The sequence below is a fragment of the Bubalus bubalis genome, chromosome X (genome assembly GCF_019923935.1).
Source record: "Bubalus bubalis isolate 160015118507 breed Murrah chromosome X, NDDB_SH_1, whole genome shotgun sequence".
NCBI classification, from domain to species: domain Eukaryota; kingdom Metazoa; phylum Chordata; class Mammalia; order Artiodactyla; family Bovidae; genus Bubalus; species Bubalus bubalis.
This window is the reverse complement of record NC_059181.1, coordinates 55,853,083-55,872,063: the sequence shown is the minus strand read 5'-3', so window position 1 is coordinate 55,872,063 and position 18,981 is coordinate 55,853,083. Positions and strand designations below refer to the sequence as shown.

The window sequence follows — 18,981 nt, the reverse complement described above, 5'->3', positions numbered from 1 at the left end:
TACACATAAAAATTTTCACATGAATGTTCATAGTAGCATTATTCACGACAGCCAAAACTGTTCACTGATTGGATGAATGGATAGCAGAATGAAGTTTTCATGTGATAGAAAATTATTCAGCCTTAAAAAGGAATGAAGTACTGATCCATGCTACAACATGTTGCTGCTGCTGTTAAGTCACTTCAGTCATGTCCGACTCTGTGCGACCCCATAGACGGCAGCCCACCAGGCTCCACTGTCCCTGGGATTCTCCAGGCAAGAACACTGGAGTGGGTTGCCATTTCCTTCTCCAATGCATGAAAGTGAAAACTGAAAGTGAAGTCACTCAGTCACGTCGGACTCTTCGCGACCCCATGGACTGCAGCCTACCAGGCTCCTCTGCCCATGGGATTCTCCAAGCAAGAGTACTGGAGTGGGTTGCCATTGCCTTCTCCGCTACCTTGAAAACTTTATGTGAAGTAAAAGAAGCCAGTCACAAAAGCCCATATGTTGTATGATTCCACTTATATGAAATGCCCATAACAGGCAAATCCATAGAGATATAAAGTAGATTAGTGGTTGCCAGGGGCTGTGGGGAGGGGTAAATGGAAAGGGAAATGGCTACTAATGGGCACAGGGTTTCTTTATGGGATGATGAAAATGTTCTGGAATCAGAAGGTGGTAACAGTTGTACAACCTTGTGAATTAACTTACCACTGAAATGTATACTTTAAAGGGTGAATTTTGTGGTATGCAAATTACATCTCAATAAAAAAAAAAGAATGAGCTATACAATAACTTGGATGAATCTCACAGATATTATGCTGAGCAAAATAAGCATATACTATACGATTTCATTTATATGAAGGTCAAAAACAGGCCTAAACCCCCAAGTATCATTTGTTGTTCATGGATACATACATATGCAGTAATGTAATGTAAAACATCAAAACATTCATGAAAAAGATAAACACCAAATTCAAGGTAGTGGAAGGAGAGGGGGAGATGAAATTAAATTGGTGCAAGGGTGTCAACTGTATCTGTAATATATTTCTTTTAAAAAGGATCTGAAGTAAATAGGACAAAATATTAACATTTGACAAATGTGAGTGCTTATTATAGTACCTTTTATACTTTTCTCTTAAAAAACAAAATAGTGTGGTTTTAAGGCAAACATCTGATTCCTTAGTCGACTTTGGTTGATGCTTCTCCAGGTGCTAGTGACACGGAGGGGAGCCAAGCTCGTCCCAGCCCTAGTAGACTCCACAGTCTGGAAGAGACAAGAATAGTCCAAATGCCATGGGCTTGGACCAAGCTCTGGAGCCCCAGAAGATGCCAGGAGGGAGGGAACCAGTCAGGGAAGCCTTCTGGGAAGAGAGGGGAATAGAGAGCAAGAGAGGCCGTTGGGGCTGAGTCTCAAATGGAGGCCTGAGGGAAAGGATGCTTGGCCCAGACACCCACCCCTGCCCCCACCCCCGCCCTCATTGGGCTCCCCCAAAGCCTGGCCTGGCCCTGGCGATTCCCTTATCTGCCCACTCCCAGCTGCCTCCCTGCTGGCTGAACTGTCACCACAGACTTCTGGGCCTGTGCCCCCTCCACAGGGATGGGGGAGGGAATGGGGTGAGGCCTGGCCTCAGAGCCTCAGGGTTTTGGTTCTTGATGGAGGCAGAGCCCTGAGGCCCCAACTCCCCATGCTTTACTTCCGTTCTCAACCCTTTCTCCACTCCAGTTATGAAGAAATGGGCTGTGAGTCCAGCAGCCAAACCCTTGTCTGAGACATGCCTCTGAAGAGGGCAGACTTCCCCACCTTACCCCAACACTGCACCTGCTATTTCTAGTAACAGTGAGGAGAGTTACTACTACAGAGCTTACCATTTATAATGTGCAGGCAGGCCCTGTGTTGAGTGGTCTCTCAACAACATTTGAGGTGGTTTCTATGATTATACCCATTTTCCAAGCAAAGAAACTGAGGCTCAGAGGTTGGCCTGCCCAGGAATCGGCAGCAAATCAGTCAGAGCTGAGACAAGAAAGAACCCAAAGCCTTGGATGAACATTTTCATTTCTCTGCACCTATTCCCAGTCCAGAAGATGGGGGCAATTATACGCACTTACACCACAAGGATTGGTGAGATCAGGATAAACACGATGCATGGAGAGCATTGAGCACAGTGCCTGGGGTGGCTTGGCAAATAATGCTACTGTGGTTATTATATTAGTGCTAGGAAGAATATTAGTATCAGAATTAGTATTATTATTAGCCACTGAGGTCACTGATAGAATTAAAATAAATAATAATTATTAGTTCTAGAATTCATATGAATATTAATAAAGTACTCATATAGATTAGAATTAGCATTATTATTTATGTTATGTTATGTTAGTTGCTCAGTCGTGTCCAATTCTTTGCGACCCCATGGACTGTAGCCTAGTAGGCTCCCCTGTCCATGGATTTCTCTAGGCAAGAATACTGAAGTGGGTTGCCACTTCCTTGTCCAGGGGATCTGCCCAACCCAGGGATCGAACTTGGGTCTCCTGCATTGCAGGCAGATTCTTTACCATTTGAGCCACCAGGAAGCCCATTACTATTAATGCTTACTGCTAATAATAAGCATTATTAGTATTACTATTAAAATTAGCATTAGTGCTAGTATCAATATTAGAATGTTAGTAATTAGAATTAGTACTGGTATTGGTATCAGCATATTACTAGCATTAGTACTAGAAGAAGAAGTAGTGCTGATAAAACAGGGCCAAATACCATCCTTCACACACAGTAGGCACTCAATGAATAAATAAGAATCTTCCCTGGTGGCTCAGATGGTAAAGCGTCTGCCTGCGATGCAGGAGACGCAGGTTCGATTCCTGGGTCAGGAAGATACCCTGGAGAAGGAAATGGCAATCCACTCCAGCACTCTTGCCTGGAAAATCCCATGGACTGAGGAGCCTGATAGGCTATAGTCCATGGGGTTGCAAAGAGTCGGACACGACTGAGCGACTTCACTTTAACATTTATTGAGATTTCAGAATCAAATGAGTTGAAATCACTTAATGGATAAAGTCTCATTGAGTCACTCTAATCACCCTGTGGAGTGGCCGCTAGTACCCCATCTTTTCAGATGAGGAACTGAAGTCTAGAGGCGACAGTAACTGCCCAAGGCCACACGCCAATCAGTGGCCCATAAATGAGGGTGGGCCAGCTCCAGAGTGGATGTCCTGAAATCATTACTTGAGTGATAGTGGTCTTTGTCCTCTCTGATACTGACAAGGGCTTGGCACAGATGGGCACAGAGCAGGAGCTCAATAAATAGCCTCCTTTCCTCCTCAAATCTTCCATTTTGCATATGAGGACAGTGAAGCCCAGACAGGTAAGATGAGGATGATAAAATCCCTCTGGGGTGGGCCAGTGAGTGAGCAGAGCCTACTCATCCTTGCCCTCTGCCCTTGGTGTGTCTCGGTTACCTCATCCATAGAATGGGTGGACCAGGGAACTCCCTGGCCCATGGAGTCCCAGGGCCATGGCTGGTTAGTCTTACCCCCTTCCCTATAGGGACCCAAGTTGGACAACTTTGTTTACAAGTTTATTCAATGATTTTACATGGGACACTCAGAATAGGACATGGGTCTGTGTTAGCAACGAGACAGTACTTGTTGTCACCGTTGTTACTATTTGGGGAAAGGAGAACAGGACAAGAAGGTGGCACAGGGGCCCAGTGGCTCTCTGGAGGTCCCTCTCAGGCCACAGGCCACACGGGTCCACATCAGTCCACACCCCCTCCCCTCCCACCCACCCTGGCACCACCTCCCCAGGGCATATGCCAGGCTGCTACCTGGGGTCTCATGACTTCCTCTCAAGCTCTCTGTCGCTGAATCTGTGTCTCTGTCCTCCCCTTCTCTGTATCATCTTTGTCTCCCTTCTCAGCTTCTCCACCTGTGTCCTCGGCCTCTGTCACTTTCAGGTTTTATCTTGCACCTTCTGTCCGTCTCTGCCTGTCTCCCTTTCTCTTAGCCTCTGTCTGCCCTTCACTGTCTCTGGCCCTCTCTGTGCGTCTCTCACCCTCTGTCTCTCCTTCCTTTCTGTGCCCTCTCTGTCTCCTTCCAGCTCTACATCTCTTTCTGTCTCTTTCTCTATTTATCTGCATCTCGTCATTCCCATCTCTCTACCTCTCTCCCTTCTCTATCCCTCCCTCCTTCCTTTCCCCCACCTTATCCTACTCAAGGACCTGCAGAGGAACCAACCCCTAGTCCCACCTGTTTCCCGCCTCCAAAGCCGCATGGCGGGCAAGAAGTTGAGGCCACCGTCCCTGGGTGCCCCCCCCAGCTCCGCGCCCCCCCAGCCCAAGACAGCCTGTTACCACCGCGGAGCCAACAGCCACGCTGGCCTCCATCTGATAAGACTTATCTGCTGCCCCAGGGCAGGCCAGAGCTGGCGTAAGCCCCAGCGGGGCGCTGAGTGAATGTGCCTCTGCTTCCCGCCAGTCTTGGCCTGGTCCCCGGGGTGGGCCTGGGTCCTGAAGATGTCCCACCAACATCTTGATTCAAATTCCCACCAAACCTCTTTGAGCCTCATTCTTGTCACCTGCAAAATGGGTACAGTCACAGCCCTTCTCTCCCTTTGGCCAGGAAGACACATACATAAGGGGCCAGCCCTCACCTGGCTAAGCACACAGTAGGGGCTTTACGTTTGTAAAACTCACTGAAAAGCCCAGCTGGGTCATGAAACCATATCTGCTATTTTCATTTTATATTGCTTTCAGCCCATTTTTGTTTGACTGGACACTGAAGCCCACAGAAGCCCAAGTCAAACAGGGTCCAAGAATCTACAGGGTGGGCAGGTGGGGTGGAAGAAGGCCCCACTGCCCAAGAGGTGCCCCACCAGTAGGGGGCCGGCCCCCTCCCCTGGCCTGCCCCACCCACTGGGGCACCAGCCACTCCCTGGAGAGGAGGGAGGAGGGAGAGGGGAGGGAGGGAGGGAAGGAGGAAGGGAGCCTCAAAGGCCAAGGCCAGCCAGGACACCCCCCGGGATCACATTGAGCTCGTCACATCCCCAAAGCAGCTGAACCCTCCGCACCAACCAGCCCAGGTCAGTCTCAGCCCCCTAAGAGCCCCCAGCAAGGCAAACCCTGGGCCTGCTGCCTCTTACTTCAAGGCTACTCCCCAAGCCTGCTCTAGGCTCCCCAACCCACCACTGGTCCCCAAAGTGCCTACCACCCCTGAATCCCCTGACAGCTCTTCCAGACCACCTCTATCTTTCTAACCCCCATCTGTACCCCAAATCTTCCCCCTAAACCCAATTCTCTCTGCCCTGACTCCCATCCACTGCTTCCAAGATATTTATGCTCTCCTGATCCCTTAACTCTGCCCACCATACTCCATCTCTGACCTGAAATATGCTTTCATCCCACCAAATCCTAACCTCTGCCCCAAATATGACTTTCACTAACTCAAACTTGTCCCTGAATTCACCACAAAGGCTCACTTTTGTGCCCCCCACCACACACACCTATTTCTTCTCTGAAGCCCCTGCCTACTCCACAACACCCCTGTCTCTGCCCCCAATTCTCTCTCTGACCTCCCAAGCCTGTCTCTGGATTGCCAAACCCTAGCTCCACGCTCTTGACCCATCGCTGCCTCTCAAATCCCATACTTGTTCCCTGTGACTTCTCTCTGATGCCCTAAAACCATTTCTCTCTCTCAACTCCTTGCCTATGCTCAAAAATGTCTTCATCACTCCAAACACCAAGTCCACCCCTTCAATCTGTTCTGTCACATGAATCCTCCTGTCTGCCTTCTCTAAACCCCATCTTAGCTTCCCGATATTTCTCTGTCCCCCTAGGTGCCCTCTCTGGCCCCCAATCTTTCTTAACTCCAATTGTATCTCTATTCTCAAACTCTTCCTGTGCTCCATAAGCCATCTCTAGTCATCAGACACACCTCTGCCTGCCTATCATAACTCCATCTCCGCTCCAGCAAAACCGTTGGACCCTCACACCTTTCCATGACTCTCAGAATCCACCCTGACCCCTAAACTATAGCTCCAACTTCTCAACTTTCTCTCTCTCTCAAACTTTGCCTCTGATCCCCAACCCTGTTTCTGCCTTCCTAACTTATTTCTGATGCCAAAATGTGACTTTTCAAGCAAACCTTTTACTGCTTCTTAAACTCGCATTTGTTTACCCCAAACTCCATAGTTGTTCCCCAAACCCCTGACTCCTTAACCCCATATCTAATCCTCAAACTCCATCTCAGACTCTCCCAAGACTCATCTGCCCCCAGATCCCATCTGTACTCCCTTCAGTCCCAAGGGACCCTCCCTTGAGGGCTGGGGTGGGGATGTTACCTGGGGTGAGGGGCTGGACTGAGGGAAAGCTGAGGGCCGGCCAGCTGCCTGCCACCCGTTGGGGCAGCACTTACTCTAGTGGGGCAGCTGATAAGGAGTTTTCATATCCCCCAGCCTCGAGATAAACTTTATCTCTGTCCAGAGAGTGATAACTGGGGGGGCGGGGGGAGTTGGGCCCCTGCCACAGAGGGGTGGGCAGTCCTGGACCTGCCAAGGTACAAGGTGTAGGGACAGGGGCAGTGGGGTTGGAAGGAGACTAGGGGGGTGCTTGTGAGGACAGGATGAGGGGATAAAAGAACAGTGGTTAACAGAGACAAAAAGAGTAAGAAACAAATCGAGACAGAGAAAAAGGAGGAAAAAAAAAAAACAAAGAGAGATGGAGAGGGAGAAAAGGAGCAAAATTCAGAGACATGAAGAGAAAGAAGAAAAAGAGAGACTCAAAGGAAGAGTAAGAGAGACGGAGAGACAGGAAAGAGGGAGAGACTCAGGAGCAGAAAAGGAGAGTGAGACAGAAATGCAGAGAGACTCACAGATAGAATCATGGCGAGACAGACAGGAAAGAGATGGAGTTGGAGATGAGGAGGCAAGACACTGTCCCCAGAGAAGACAGAAGGCGCCCCAGGGCCTAGAGAAGGTTGATGGTGGGTACACTGACAGGCCTGTCTCTTTCCCAGCACAACCCCAACCCAGGGCCCAGCTGTGAGCCTGTCTACATAGGCAATACAATGGGTCACTTAGGCAGGGGAAGGTGGTCTTCTTTTTCTCTGTCACTTCACCCTACAGACAGGGAGACCAAGGCTTTCAGATTCACAGGGCAAGTCAAGTAAGGGGGTAGGTTTCCTGACTCCTCAACTGGGGTTGTGTGCAGAAGGGTATGATCAGGGGTATGGGAACATTGAGAAAGACATTAAAATAAGGCCAGAGGACCCAGAGAGAAACACGAAGGAAGAGACAAACAAGCAGAAAGTGACAGAGCGGGAGAGATATACAGACATTCAGAGAGATGAGTGGAGAGGGAAAAAGAGAAACAGAAAAATATAGAGAGAGCAAAGAAAGAGATAAAAGAGAGATAAAGATGGAAAGAGAATCAGAGACATGGGAAGACAGACAAGGGGAGGAGGAAAAACAGACATTTATAAATGCACAGAGAGAGCATAGAAAAATGGGAGGGAAATACAGAGAGCCAGACTTGACAAGAAGCAGGGTAGGGGAAAAGAGACACAAGAAGACAAGAGATACGCACAGAGACGAATAGAGGCAAAGGGGCAAAGACCCCTGTCACCACCTTCTATCCAGCAGACAGGGAAACTAAGGCCTGAGGATGGTGGGGACTGAAGGAGCTGGAAAGCAGAACTATGGCAGACCTCTCCAGAGGGCACGGTACAGGCTGAGGGAACACCTCCCACCTGTCCCCCTCCTCAGAGGAAGCCACAGGCCTTGGGGTGATTTCAAAAGTTGGGCGGGGATGGCAGAGATAAGCAGTGGGGGTACTGACCCCCCCATGAAACAGGGAGGAACTGAGGGGGCCCTCTGTCTGCACACCCAACGGAGGTGGAGGAGGGGAGAGTCAAGCCGGAAACCATGGGGTTTCTGAGAAAGTCAGAAGGCAAGATGCAACAGATAGGGATGAAGTTGGGGAGACAGGAGGCTGAACCCCAAGGTCTGGGGAATGACCAAGGAGTTCAAGGGACTCTGGTTCTGCAGCTCAGCCCACCCCACCTACAAACTCCTAGGAGCGTGAGGGGGTGGAGGTAGAGGGAGAAGAGAAAGTGGAGGAGGAGGAGAGGAGAAAATGAGAAGGAGAAAAGAGATGAGCAGAAAGGGAGGCAAAGGAGAATGATGAAGACAAAAGAAGGGAGGGGAGGACAAAGGAGGAGAAGGAAAGAGGAGTGAAGCAGTTGTTGAATGGGGAAGAGGGGGAAGCTAAGAAAAGGGGAGGGAGAGGAGGAAGAGACGGAAAGAGAGAAGAGATAGGGGACCAGGGAGAAAAGAAGGACAGGGAGAGGAAGAGGAAGAAGGAAAAAAGAGAGAGCAGGGAGGAAGGAAGGGGGAGGAAGAGTAGAAAGTGAAGGAAGAGGGGGAGAGGAGGAGAAAGAAGAGATGGGGAGAGAAAATGAAGAGGAGACAAAACAGAAGAGGAGTAAAAGGAGGGTGTGGAGGAGAGAAAAGGAGGAGAGGAAAGATAAGAGGAAGAAGGGAAAGGGGGCAGGATAGGGAGTAAGAGAACTGAATGGAAGGGAAGATGAGGGTGGACAGAGGAGGCAAGAGGAGGGTACTAGGGAGGTGGAAGAGTGGGGTAAGAGGATTGAGGGAATGGAGTGGGAGGAGGGAGAAAGGAGGAAGAGAGGGGAGAGGGGGATTGTGTGTCTGAGAACCCCTCCTGTCCTCACAGGTCAAACCCCAGAGGCCCCATGGAGTTCCCTGGCCTCGGAGCCTTGGGGACCTCCGAGCCCCTACCCCAGTTTATGGACCCTGCCTTGGTATCTTCACCACCAGAATCGGGGGTCTTCTTCCCCCCTGGGTCTGAGGGCTTGGATACAGCAGCCTCCTCCACTGCAGCCAGCACCGCCACGGCTGCAGCTGCCGCACTGGCCTACTACAGGGACGCGGAGGCCTACAGACACTCCCCAGGTAACTTCTTTGGGTGGCTATCTTGGCACTGGCTCTGTGCTGTCAAGGTTGCCATGGAGACCCAGAATCCTTCAAAGAGTCAATTCTGGAAAATGGGATAAGGCTTCACATCTCTGTGCTGACTCCTAGTCAAGTCCAGAACTGGGAATGCCATTGCTCCCCAACCTGTCCTCTTGGGGTAGCCATACCGGGAAGCAATGATGGAAGTAGACAGTGGCTGGAGTTGCCAGGTAATATATGGGGCTCCAAATCCCAACAAGTCATCCTCAAAGCTCATTTGGAAATGTTGGAGGTCAGGGGACAGAGCAACCACTAGGGCTCAGAACACTGGAGTCACTCAAATGCCAGCAGTTCTTCTGGTCACCCGTTCAAAGCATGGAAACTTGGTCACCATACTGGGGCTCTTGGGCATCATTAGACCCCGAAAGTAAGATGAATTTAGACTGATTGTTTCTCTTCTTTCCTCTTTCTTTCCCATACCCCCATAGTCTTTCAGGTGTACCCACTGATCAACTGTATGGAGGGGATCCCCGGGGGCTCACCATATGCTAGCTGGGCCTATGGCAAGACCGGGCTCTACCCTGCCTCAACTGTGTGCCCCACCCGTGAGGACTCCTCTCCCCAGGCCTCAGAAGATCTGGATGGGAAAGGGGGAAGCAGCTTCCTGGAGACCTTAAAGACAGAGCGGATGAGTCCAGACCTCTTGACACTGGGGACTGCACCACCTTCATCAATTCCAGTCCCTAGCAGTGCCTACGGGGGTCCTGACTTTTCTAGTACCTACTTTTCTCCCACTGGGAGCCCCCTCAATCCAGCACCTTATTCCTCCCCTAAGCTTCGTGGAACTCTGCCCCTAACCCCCTGCGGTGAGGTTCTCAAAAAGGGACTGGGAGGTTGAGGTTGGTGGGGGTGACCAAGGGAGAGCTGGTCTGAGACTAACTCCTTCTTCCCTTCTGTCTACCCCACCAGAGGCCAGAGAATGCGTGAACTGTGGAGCAACGGCGACACCATTGTGGCGGCGGGACAGAACAGGCCACTACCTGTGCAATGCCTGTGGCCTCTATCACAAGATGAATGGGCAGAACAGGCCCCTCATCCGGCCCAAGAAGCGCCTGGTAACACCAAGCCCTGCCATCCCTGCTGTTCTCAACCTTCACAGAAATCCCAGTCCTGATGATCTATAAGAACCCACAGGTTCTGCTCCTTCCCCATCCACCCAGGAAACCAGCTGTGTACAGTACCTCTTATCCTTGACCAAACAACATAGGCTGCCAGCAGGAATTCTATTCTCTCCCTGTACTTTTCTTCCTTTGTGTCACACTGGGATCACCTTGGGGCACTTTGAACCACTAGGGATTGATTGAGACCCTCCTCAGATGTGTTGGTTGAACTGGTTGGGATGTGGGGGAATCATGATTACTTCTAATTCCCATAATGATTCCAGTGGATGGGCAAAGTTACATGCAAATTGTGTAGTGCCCTATAAAACACCCCAAATGCCTATCCTGGCAGGGAGGCCCTGTCCTCACCCACACAGAAACCCTAGCCCTCGCCCTGAAGCAAACCCTGCCCTCAACCTGACCCTCACCTCTTTGGTCCTCCACCCAGCAGCGTGTCCATACTTACTTGCTCTCTCCCCCAGATTGTCAGCAAAAGGGCAGGGACCCAGTGTACCAACTGCCAGACAACCACCACGACACTGTGGCGGAGAAACGCCAGCGGGGACCCTGTGTGCAACGCCTGTGGCCTCTACTACAAACTACACCAGGTGACCCGGGGCTCGTGGAGCCTCCCTCCTCTCCTTCCTCCTATTTCCCTTCCTTCCCCTCCACCCTTCCCCCTTCCTTTATCCATTAGCTATTTTCTTCCTTCCTCCTCCTTCGCCCTTCCTCCACCCCCCATTCCCTCTCACCCCTCCACCCTCTCTCCTGATTCCCACCTGTCACCTCCTCCCTAGGCCATCAGCTAATTTCCACTCCCCTGCCCTGCCCTAGACCAGGGGCAGCTCCCATCAACCTGAGAGGCTTTCCCAAACTCACAGCCTGAAAACTTCAGGATTCTTGTCATATCAGGGGCACATTCCCTAATCCTTGAATAAGTTCTCTATTCTTAGAAGTGGGGTGAATTGGTCATCCCTGGAGGAGTCATAGAGCAAGATGTGGAGCTGGGAAACAGCCATGGCCTCCCTCTTGGCAGGTGAACCGACCACTGACCATGAGGAAGGATGGTATCCAGACTCGAAACCGCAAGGCATCTGGGAAAGGGAAAAAGAAACGGGGATCCAGCCTAGGAGCTACAGGAGCAGCAGAAGGACCATCTGGCGGCTTCATGGTGGTGGCTGGGGGCAGCAGTAGTGGGAATTGTGGGGAGGTGACCTCAGGCTTGACATTGGGCCCACCTGGTACTGCCCATGTCTACCAAGGCCTGGGCCCCGTAGTGCTGTCAGGGCCTGTTAGCCATATCATGCCATTTCCAGGACCCCTGTTGGGCTCACCCACAGGCTCCTTCCCCACAGGCCCTGTGCCTCCGACCACCACCACCACTGTGGTGGCCCCACTCAGCTCATGAGGGTACCGAGCGCAGCCTCAGGGCAGGGTCTGGTGTTCCCTCCCCATTTCTAGCCAGCAGTGTGTCCCACCCAACCTCCTGGGACCCAGAAAAACCTTGGGCTGGACCTTCAAAGCTTCCGTGAAATAAAACCACCAGAGTCCTGAAAATGGAGGTGTGAGTCTATGTGGGACTGGGGTGTGTGTATGTATCTGTGTCCATGATTATTTCATGACACTGTGAGCTTCCATGTGTGACCATGGGAGATGGCACATGGGGCTTCACAATTGTAATGGTACATGTGAAACCAAGTGTGACAGCGTCCAGGTGGAATGAGACAGCATGTGCACTGACACATCATGGCAGGAGCCAGTGTGCAACGGGCAATAGGGATGAGGCTGTGTGACATGACGTGCATGACTCCAGGTTCCCCTGAAAGGCTGGGCAGGGGTGAATGTGTGAAGTATGTGGAAATGTGTCAGCGGCAGCATGTGCTGAGTAAACGTGTGGGGTTGTGCACCAGTGGGGTGATCTTTGAGACAGCACGACGGCATGTGCACTGGGCACAGAAGTGGATCCATACACATTTCGCAACATTGAACAAGAACTGTTATATGATGGTGTGTGAGGCACAGCAGTGGGACCGTGAGGGTCTGAGTCTTAGAATGTCTTTGTGGGTCTGGTGACAACAGTATTTCTGTGCAAGTCTGTATGTGTGTGAGCATATCATGTGGCGTGGGCCATGTCCCAGTGTCTCCGAGTGGTTGACAATGTTTGTTAGTTGTTCAGCTGTGTCTGACTCTTTGCGGCCCCATGGACTGTAGCCCGCCAGGCTCCTCTGTCCATGGAATTCTCCAGGAAAGAATACTGGAGTGGGTTGCCATTTCTTTCTCCAGGGGATCTTCCCAACCCAGGGATTGAACCCGGCTGTCCTGCATTGCAGGCAGATTCTTTACCGTCTGAGCCACCAGTTTCAGTTGGTGTAAGCTAGGAACCCTCTTCTAAGGGACATCAGACATCTGACAGGAAAGGGAGGAAGGGGGGGGAATGGTAGCTGTCAAGTAGGTCAGAAGGCCAGTGCAGGACTGTGAGGCTGTCTATGGGCCTTTCTGTCACTTATCTCTTACCTCTCTCAACCCAGATAGGCCTGCAGCACTGCGGGAAATGGTAGAGAATGAGCGGGGGAGATTAGGAAGACAAAGTGCCCTCTGGGGGTGATATTTAGATCCTGAGGGTCGGGGAGCTCCCCACAGTACCAGCTCCCCCCCCAACACACCTACCTACTCAACAGGGTGAACTGCTTCCCTGAACGTGGAACCTGTACTTCCATTTAACAAACCCTTACACAGGAGCAGTCAGGTGACATCCTAAACCAGACAGGTTAAGTGGCTCGCCACAGCTGGCCGAGGCTTTCCAGCCGCTCCTAACAGCAAGCAGCACCTTTAACTGGAGTGCTCACTGTGGGTCAGCAACAGCTGAGAGACTTCAGCTGCCTTAGTTCATGAACACCTGAAAAAAAAAAGCCTGAGGAAACTGTATTCATGCTCATTTGACTAATGAAAAGCTAGGGTCAGAATTCGCCCTGACCACACTGAGTTTAAGGAGTGGATTTTAGATGGGTGACCCTCCCTTCACCATAGTGAGTCTTCAGTTCAGTTCAGTCACTCAGTCGTGTCCGACTCTACAATCCCATGAATTGCAGCACGCCAGGCCTCCCTATCCATCACCAACTCCCGGAGTTCACCCAAACTCATGTCCATCGAGTCGGTGATACCATCCAGCCATCTTATCCTCTGTCGTCCCCTTCTTCTCCTGTCCCCAATCCCTCCCAGCATCAGGGTCTTTTCCAATGAGTCAACACTTCGCATGAGGTGGCCAAAGTACTGGAGTTTCAGCTTTAGCATCAGTCCTTCTAAAGAACACCCAGGACTGATCTCCTTTAGAATGGACTGGTTGGACCTCCTTGCAGTCCAAGGGACTCTCAAGAGTCTTCTCCAACACCACAGTTCAAAAGCATCAAGTCTTCGGCACTCAGCTTTCTTCACAGTCCAACTCTCACATCCATACATGACTACTGGAAAAACCATAGCCTTGACTAGATGGACCTTTGTTGGCAAAGTAATATCTCTGCTTTTGAATATGCTATCTAGGTTGGTCATAACTTTCCTTCCAAGAAGTAAGCGTCTTTTAATTTCATGGCTGCAATCACCATCTGCAGTGATTTTGGAGCCCAAAAACCTCACACTTAATTGGTCTGGTTCTCTGTACAGCTTCTCCCCTGGAGCCCCAAGGTGAGGACTGTGGGCCCACATATCTTGAACACAGCAGGGGTGAGTAGCTGTTCTGAACAGAGCAGCATCCCTTCAGAGCAGTCACCACACCAGCCTATGTGAGAATCATAGTGGTCCACACACTTCTTACAGGAACTGTCCACAAGGGCCCTGGCCCTGTAAAAGCCTGGTTGCCCCCACAGGACCCCAGCCCTCTCAGCCTAGAGGAGGCCTAGTCTTCATCTTGAACAGAAACCCCTCTCAGAACCTGTGTGGAAATGTGCCTGGCCCCACATTGCTCAGGAATCTGGGTCTACACCCGGTATAAGAATGGCTGCCCAAGCCCAGTACAGAAACCTAGTTCTGGGACTCTAAGGGAACCCCTTTTTCTAATTATCAACAGGAAAACCAGCCTGACTCTGGACAGGAACACAAGCCCTCACCTTGCACTGGAGGAACCCCTGGCCTCCCATGGCACAAGAACCTCTGTCTTACTCCTGCTGGCAATCTGGAACTCCCACTGAAAGAAAGTCCCTGTACCACCCCTAACAGAAATGCCTGTCCTGCCCCTCTTCCCAAGCCTCACTCTCTTTATAGGAATCCTATCTTGCCCTTGGACAGGACACCTCTGTCCTCACAATGTACTGGAGCCCTGCCCTTCAGGTAGCATTTTCAAAATACCTCACTCACTAGAAAATCTAGTGAGTTCAGAAAATCCAGACTGAGTTTAGAAGCCCTTGCCTCCATGATAGACAACAACTCCTGACGTCACTCTGCACAACAAGCCTGATTTCACAACCCACCACGCAGAGCATGCAGGAACTCATGCTCTAACTCTCAACATGAACTTCAGTCTTGAGTTTACACAGGAAGCCCTGCGTTAGGGACACCTGTCCTAACCCTCAACTTTAAGGCCATATCTCATCCTATGCAGCCACCTATGGTCTCACTTGGCACAGGATCCCCCTCCCAGACACTGTACAGGGCTTCCCCTCCTCACCCTATGTTTGCACCAGGGCCATGACTCTCTACAGGAGGCCTTGACTATAACTGTCCTGGAACTTCTAACCAGACTTTAAAAACCTTTATCCTGACTCTCCACAGAAATCCTTAATTTGACTCATTTATAGGAACCTCTGACCTGATCCTTTACAGGAACTCCTAACCTTCCCCTGTGGAAACACCCCTGTGACCCTGCACAGGAAGCCCTGTGACTCTCTACAATAGCCCCTTCCCCTGCCTTGTCCCAGAAGCCCCACTTTTGCCCTTTACAGGAGCCACTGTCCTGACCCAACAGAAGAAACCCTCACCTGAATCTGTGAAGGTGACTATGTCCTACCTCTGCACAGGATCTCTGTCCTAATGCTGTGTGGGACCACCCTGAGTCCTTCAGGAACTTGTGTCCTGAGCTGGTACAGAAAACCCTGCTCTCATACTCAAAGGGAACCTCTGACTTGAGAGACATCCAAGAAATGAACCAGTATAAAAACATCTATCCTGCACAGGAACTTCTGCTCTGACCTTGTTAAACAATCCAGAATCTGAATCACCATGATCACCTGTCCTCAGTCTGTACAAGAACCCTGGCCTCCTGGAGTAGAAAATGGCAAGTCACTCCAGTACTCTTGCCTGCAAAATCCAATGGACAGTGGAGCCTGGCGGGCAACAGTCCACTTGGTCGCAAACAGTCGGACAACATTGAAGTGACTTACCATGCACACTGCTACATTTAAAATGGATGACCATCAAGGACGTACTGTAGCACGGAGAACTCTGTTCAGTGTCAGGTGGCAACTTGGATGGGAGGGGTGTTGGGAGGAGAATGGATACGTGTATATGTATGGGTGAGTCCCTTTGCTGTTCACCTGAAACTATCATAATATTGTCTGTTAATTGGCTATACCCCCAACAAAATGAAAAACAAGCAAGCAAACAAACAAACCCTGGCCTAACCCCTAAAAGAGTCTCTCGATCTGCGTCTCTGGCCACCCAGCTCTGATCCCATGCAGAAATACCTGGCCTCAGTATGTTATGATCCTTTGGCCTGACCCTCTACAGAAAACCACCCTTCTGGCCTCTAAAGGAACAGCCATGCTTAATCTGCCCAAGAAAACAATGCCTTCACATCCTTCCCTCTCAGTCTACAATGTCTCCAACCCTCATATTTTTCTACAAACCTGTCTTACCAGATAATAGGGTCATTCCCCAGACCTCAGACAAGACAAAACAACCTGACCCTATAGAGAAACCTCTGCTGCTGCTGCTGCTAAGTCGCTTCAGTCGTGTCCGACTCTGTGCGACCCCATAGACGGCAGCCAACCAGGCTCCGCCATCCCTGGGATTCTCCAGGCAAGAACACTGGAGTGGGTTGCCATTTCCTTCTCCAATGCATGAAAGTGAAAAGTGAAAGTGAAGTCACTGAGTCGTGTCTGACTCTTAGCGACCACATGGACTGCAGCCCACCAGGCTCCTCCATCCATGGGATTTTCCAGGCAAGAGTACTGGAGTGGGGTGCCATTGCCTTCTCCGAGAGAAACCTCTACAGGTGGAGAAACCTCCACCTCCACCCCTGTCCTGATGCATTAAAGAGAATTCTCAATAGCAGTGCTGTCCAAAAGAAATACAATTCTAGTCACATGTGTAATTTTAAATTTTCATGCAGCTGCATTAAAAAGAGAGACAAACAGGTGATGTTAATTTAAATGATATATTTTATACTTTACCCACTATAATTGAGTACAGTTGACACTTTAACAACAAGGGGGGAGAGGCACTGACACCTCCGAGCAGTGAAAATCATGTATAACTTTATTAGTCAGTCCTCTATATTTGGTTTCTCCACATCAGCAGTTTCACATCTATAGACTCGCAAAGTCACACAAAACTGAGTGATTAAGCACAGATTCAACCAACCTCAGATCATGTAGCAGTAATATGTATTGAAAAAAAAGTTGCATACAAGTGAACCCACAAATTGAAATCCATTTTGTTCAAGGACCAACAGTATTTCATTTCAATATGTAATCGATATGGTGGCTTCCCTGGTGGCCCAGTGGTAAAGAATCCGCCTGACAATGCAGGAGACATGGGTTCGATCTCTGATCCAGGACGATCCCACATGCTGCGGAGCAACTGAGCCCGAGCAACACAACTATTAAGCCTGTGCTCTAGAACCCAGGAACCATAACTACTGGGCCCATACACCCTAGAGCCTGTGCTTTGCAACAAGAGAAGCCACTGCAATGAGAAGCCTAAGCACCACAACTAGAGTTACTCCGGCTCTCCACAATGAGAGGAATGCCCACACAGCAATGAAGACTGAGCACAGTCAGGAATAAATAAAATTATTTTAATCAATTTAAAAGTTATTGCTGGGACTTCCCTGGCGGTCCAGTGGTTAGAACTCCATACTTCCACTATAGGGGGCCTTCCCTTGTAGTTTTGTCGGTAAAGTATGTGCCTGCACTACAGGAGACCCAGGTTCGATCCCTGGGTCAGGATCATCCCCTGGCGAAGGAAATGGTAACCCGCTCCAGTATCCTTTCCTGAAATATCCCATGGATAGAGGAGCCTGGTGGGCTGCAGTACATTGGGTCGCAAAGAATCGGGCATGACTGAGTGACTAACTCTTTCTCCACATTATGGGTCTCAGGTTTGATCCTTGGTCAGGGAACTAATCGGAGAAGGCAATGGCACCCCACTCCAGTACTCTTGCCTGGAAAATCCCATGGACGGAGGAGCCTGGAAGGCTGCAGTCCATGGGGGTCGCTGAGGGTCGGCCACGACTGAGCGGCTTCACTTTCACTTTTCACTTTCATGCATTGGAGAAGGAAATGGCAACCCACTCCAGTGTTCTTGACTGGAGAATCCCAGGGACGGGGGAGCCTGGTGGGCTGCCGTCTATGGGATCACACAGAGTTGGACACGACTGAAGTGACTTAGCAGTAGCAGCAGGGAACTAATATCCCCCATGACACAGCTCACCCCCCAAAAAATGTTATTGATATATTTATTTATACCAATTCAAAAAAAAAAAAAAACTCAGTGTGTATTCTACACTTACAGTACGTCTCAAGTTGGACTAGTCACATTTCAAGGGCTCAGTGTGAGGCTAGGAACTACCACATTGGACAGCATAGCTCTGTGGAGTCTATAGAATCCTGTAGCAGGCACTGCTGTAGGCTCTGAAATCTGTTCCTTTTCTTCCTAGGCTCACCCACTTTTCCCACCTCCCTTATAATTAGATATGGGCATGTGACAGAGCTCTGACCAATGGAATGTGGGCAGATTGACATACTACACTTTCAGACCTCTTCCATAAAATTCTCTCATAGAATCTTCGACTCTCTCTTTCCCCATCTACTAGCTGAATAGTGAGGACTCCAAAGGCTCAGAGGAGAGCAGAGCTGCAAAATGGAAGTTGCCTGGGTCCATGAATGACCAGTAATAAATATTCCCAATGGATTTTGTATGAGTAAGAAATAAATATGCATCTGTGAAGCCTCTGAGATTCTAGGTTTTACAGCAGCTAACATAATTGAGCACAATTAATAATAATCTAGACTGAATCTGGACATGAACACCTAATGCTAAATTTGTATGAACACGGCTCTGAACCTTTACAGAAACACCTGTGCTGACCCTGAATTGGGCTACATAATCTCTTTTTGAGGAGAAGGCAATGGCACCCCACTCCAGTACTCTTGCCTGGAAAATCCCATGGATGGAGGAGCCTGGTGGGCTGTAGTCCATGGGGTCGCTAAGGGTCAGACACGACTCAGTGACTTCACTTTCACTTTTCACTTTCATGCATTGGAGAAGGAAATGACAACCCACTCCAGTGTTCTTGCCTGGAGAATCCCAGGGACGGGGGACCTGGTGGGCTGCCGTCTATGGGGTCACACAGAGTCGGACACGACTGGGGCGACTTAGCGGCAGCAGCAATCTCTTTCTGGGGTTCCCTGGTGGCTCAGCAGTAAAGAATCCACCTGGAATGCAGGAAACCAGGGTTCGATCCCTGGGTTGGGAAGATCCCCTGGAGGAGGACATGGCAACCCACTTCAGTATTCTTGCCTGGAGAATTCCATGGACAGAGTTGCCTAGTGGGCTACAGTCCATATGGTCACACAGAGTCAGACACGAGTGAAGCGACTAAGCAGCAGAAGCAGGGGAAGATCCCCTGGAGAATGAAATGGCAAGCCACTCCAGTATTCTTCT

General features: G+C 50.2%; 1 protein-coding gene and 1 non-coding gene across 2 annotated transcripts; both read left to right on the top strand.

The window, feature by feature from the left end:
* The first annotated feature begins 2,781 nt into the window (after positions 1-2,781).
* Positions 2,782-2,854, top strand: TRNAR-GCG. Its single transcript has one exon. It is a non-coding gene; the product is annotated as a tRNA-Arg (tRNA).
* Positions 2,855-4,978: 2,124 nt separating this feature from the next.
* Positions 4,979-11,751, top strand: GATA1 (GATA binding protein 1). The gene is made up of 6 exons (XM_006045697.4): positions 4,979-5,059; positions 8,709-8,947; positions 9,436-9,813; positions 9,917-10,062; positions 10,590-10,715; positions 11,144-11,751. The coding sequence occupies exons 2-6, from the start codon at positions 8,728-8,730 to the stop codon at positions 11,513-11,515; spliced, it is 1,242 nt and encodes a 413-aa protein (XP_006045759.1). The 5' UTR covers positions 4,979-5,059; positions 8,709-8,727; the 3' UTR covers positions 11,516-11,751.
* The last annotated feature ends 7,230 nt before the right edge of the window (positions 11,752-18,981 follow it).

Excerpts from the sequence above, each read along its gene's own strand:
- GATA1 (XM_006045697.4), top strand. The coding sequence starts at position 8,728 with ATGGAGTTCCCTGGCCTCGGAGCCTTGGGGACCTCCGAGCCCCTACCC. Across the intron at positions 9,814-9,916 it reads TCTGCCCCTAACCCCCTGCG|AGGCCAGAGAATGCGTGAAC; the intron begins GTGAGGTTCTCA and ends CTACCCCACCAG. Across the intron at positions 10,063-10,589 it reads TCCGGCCCAAGAAGCGCCTG|ATTGTCAGCAAAAGGGCAGG; the intron begins GTAACACCAAGC and ends TCTCTCCCCCAG.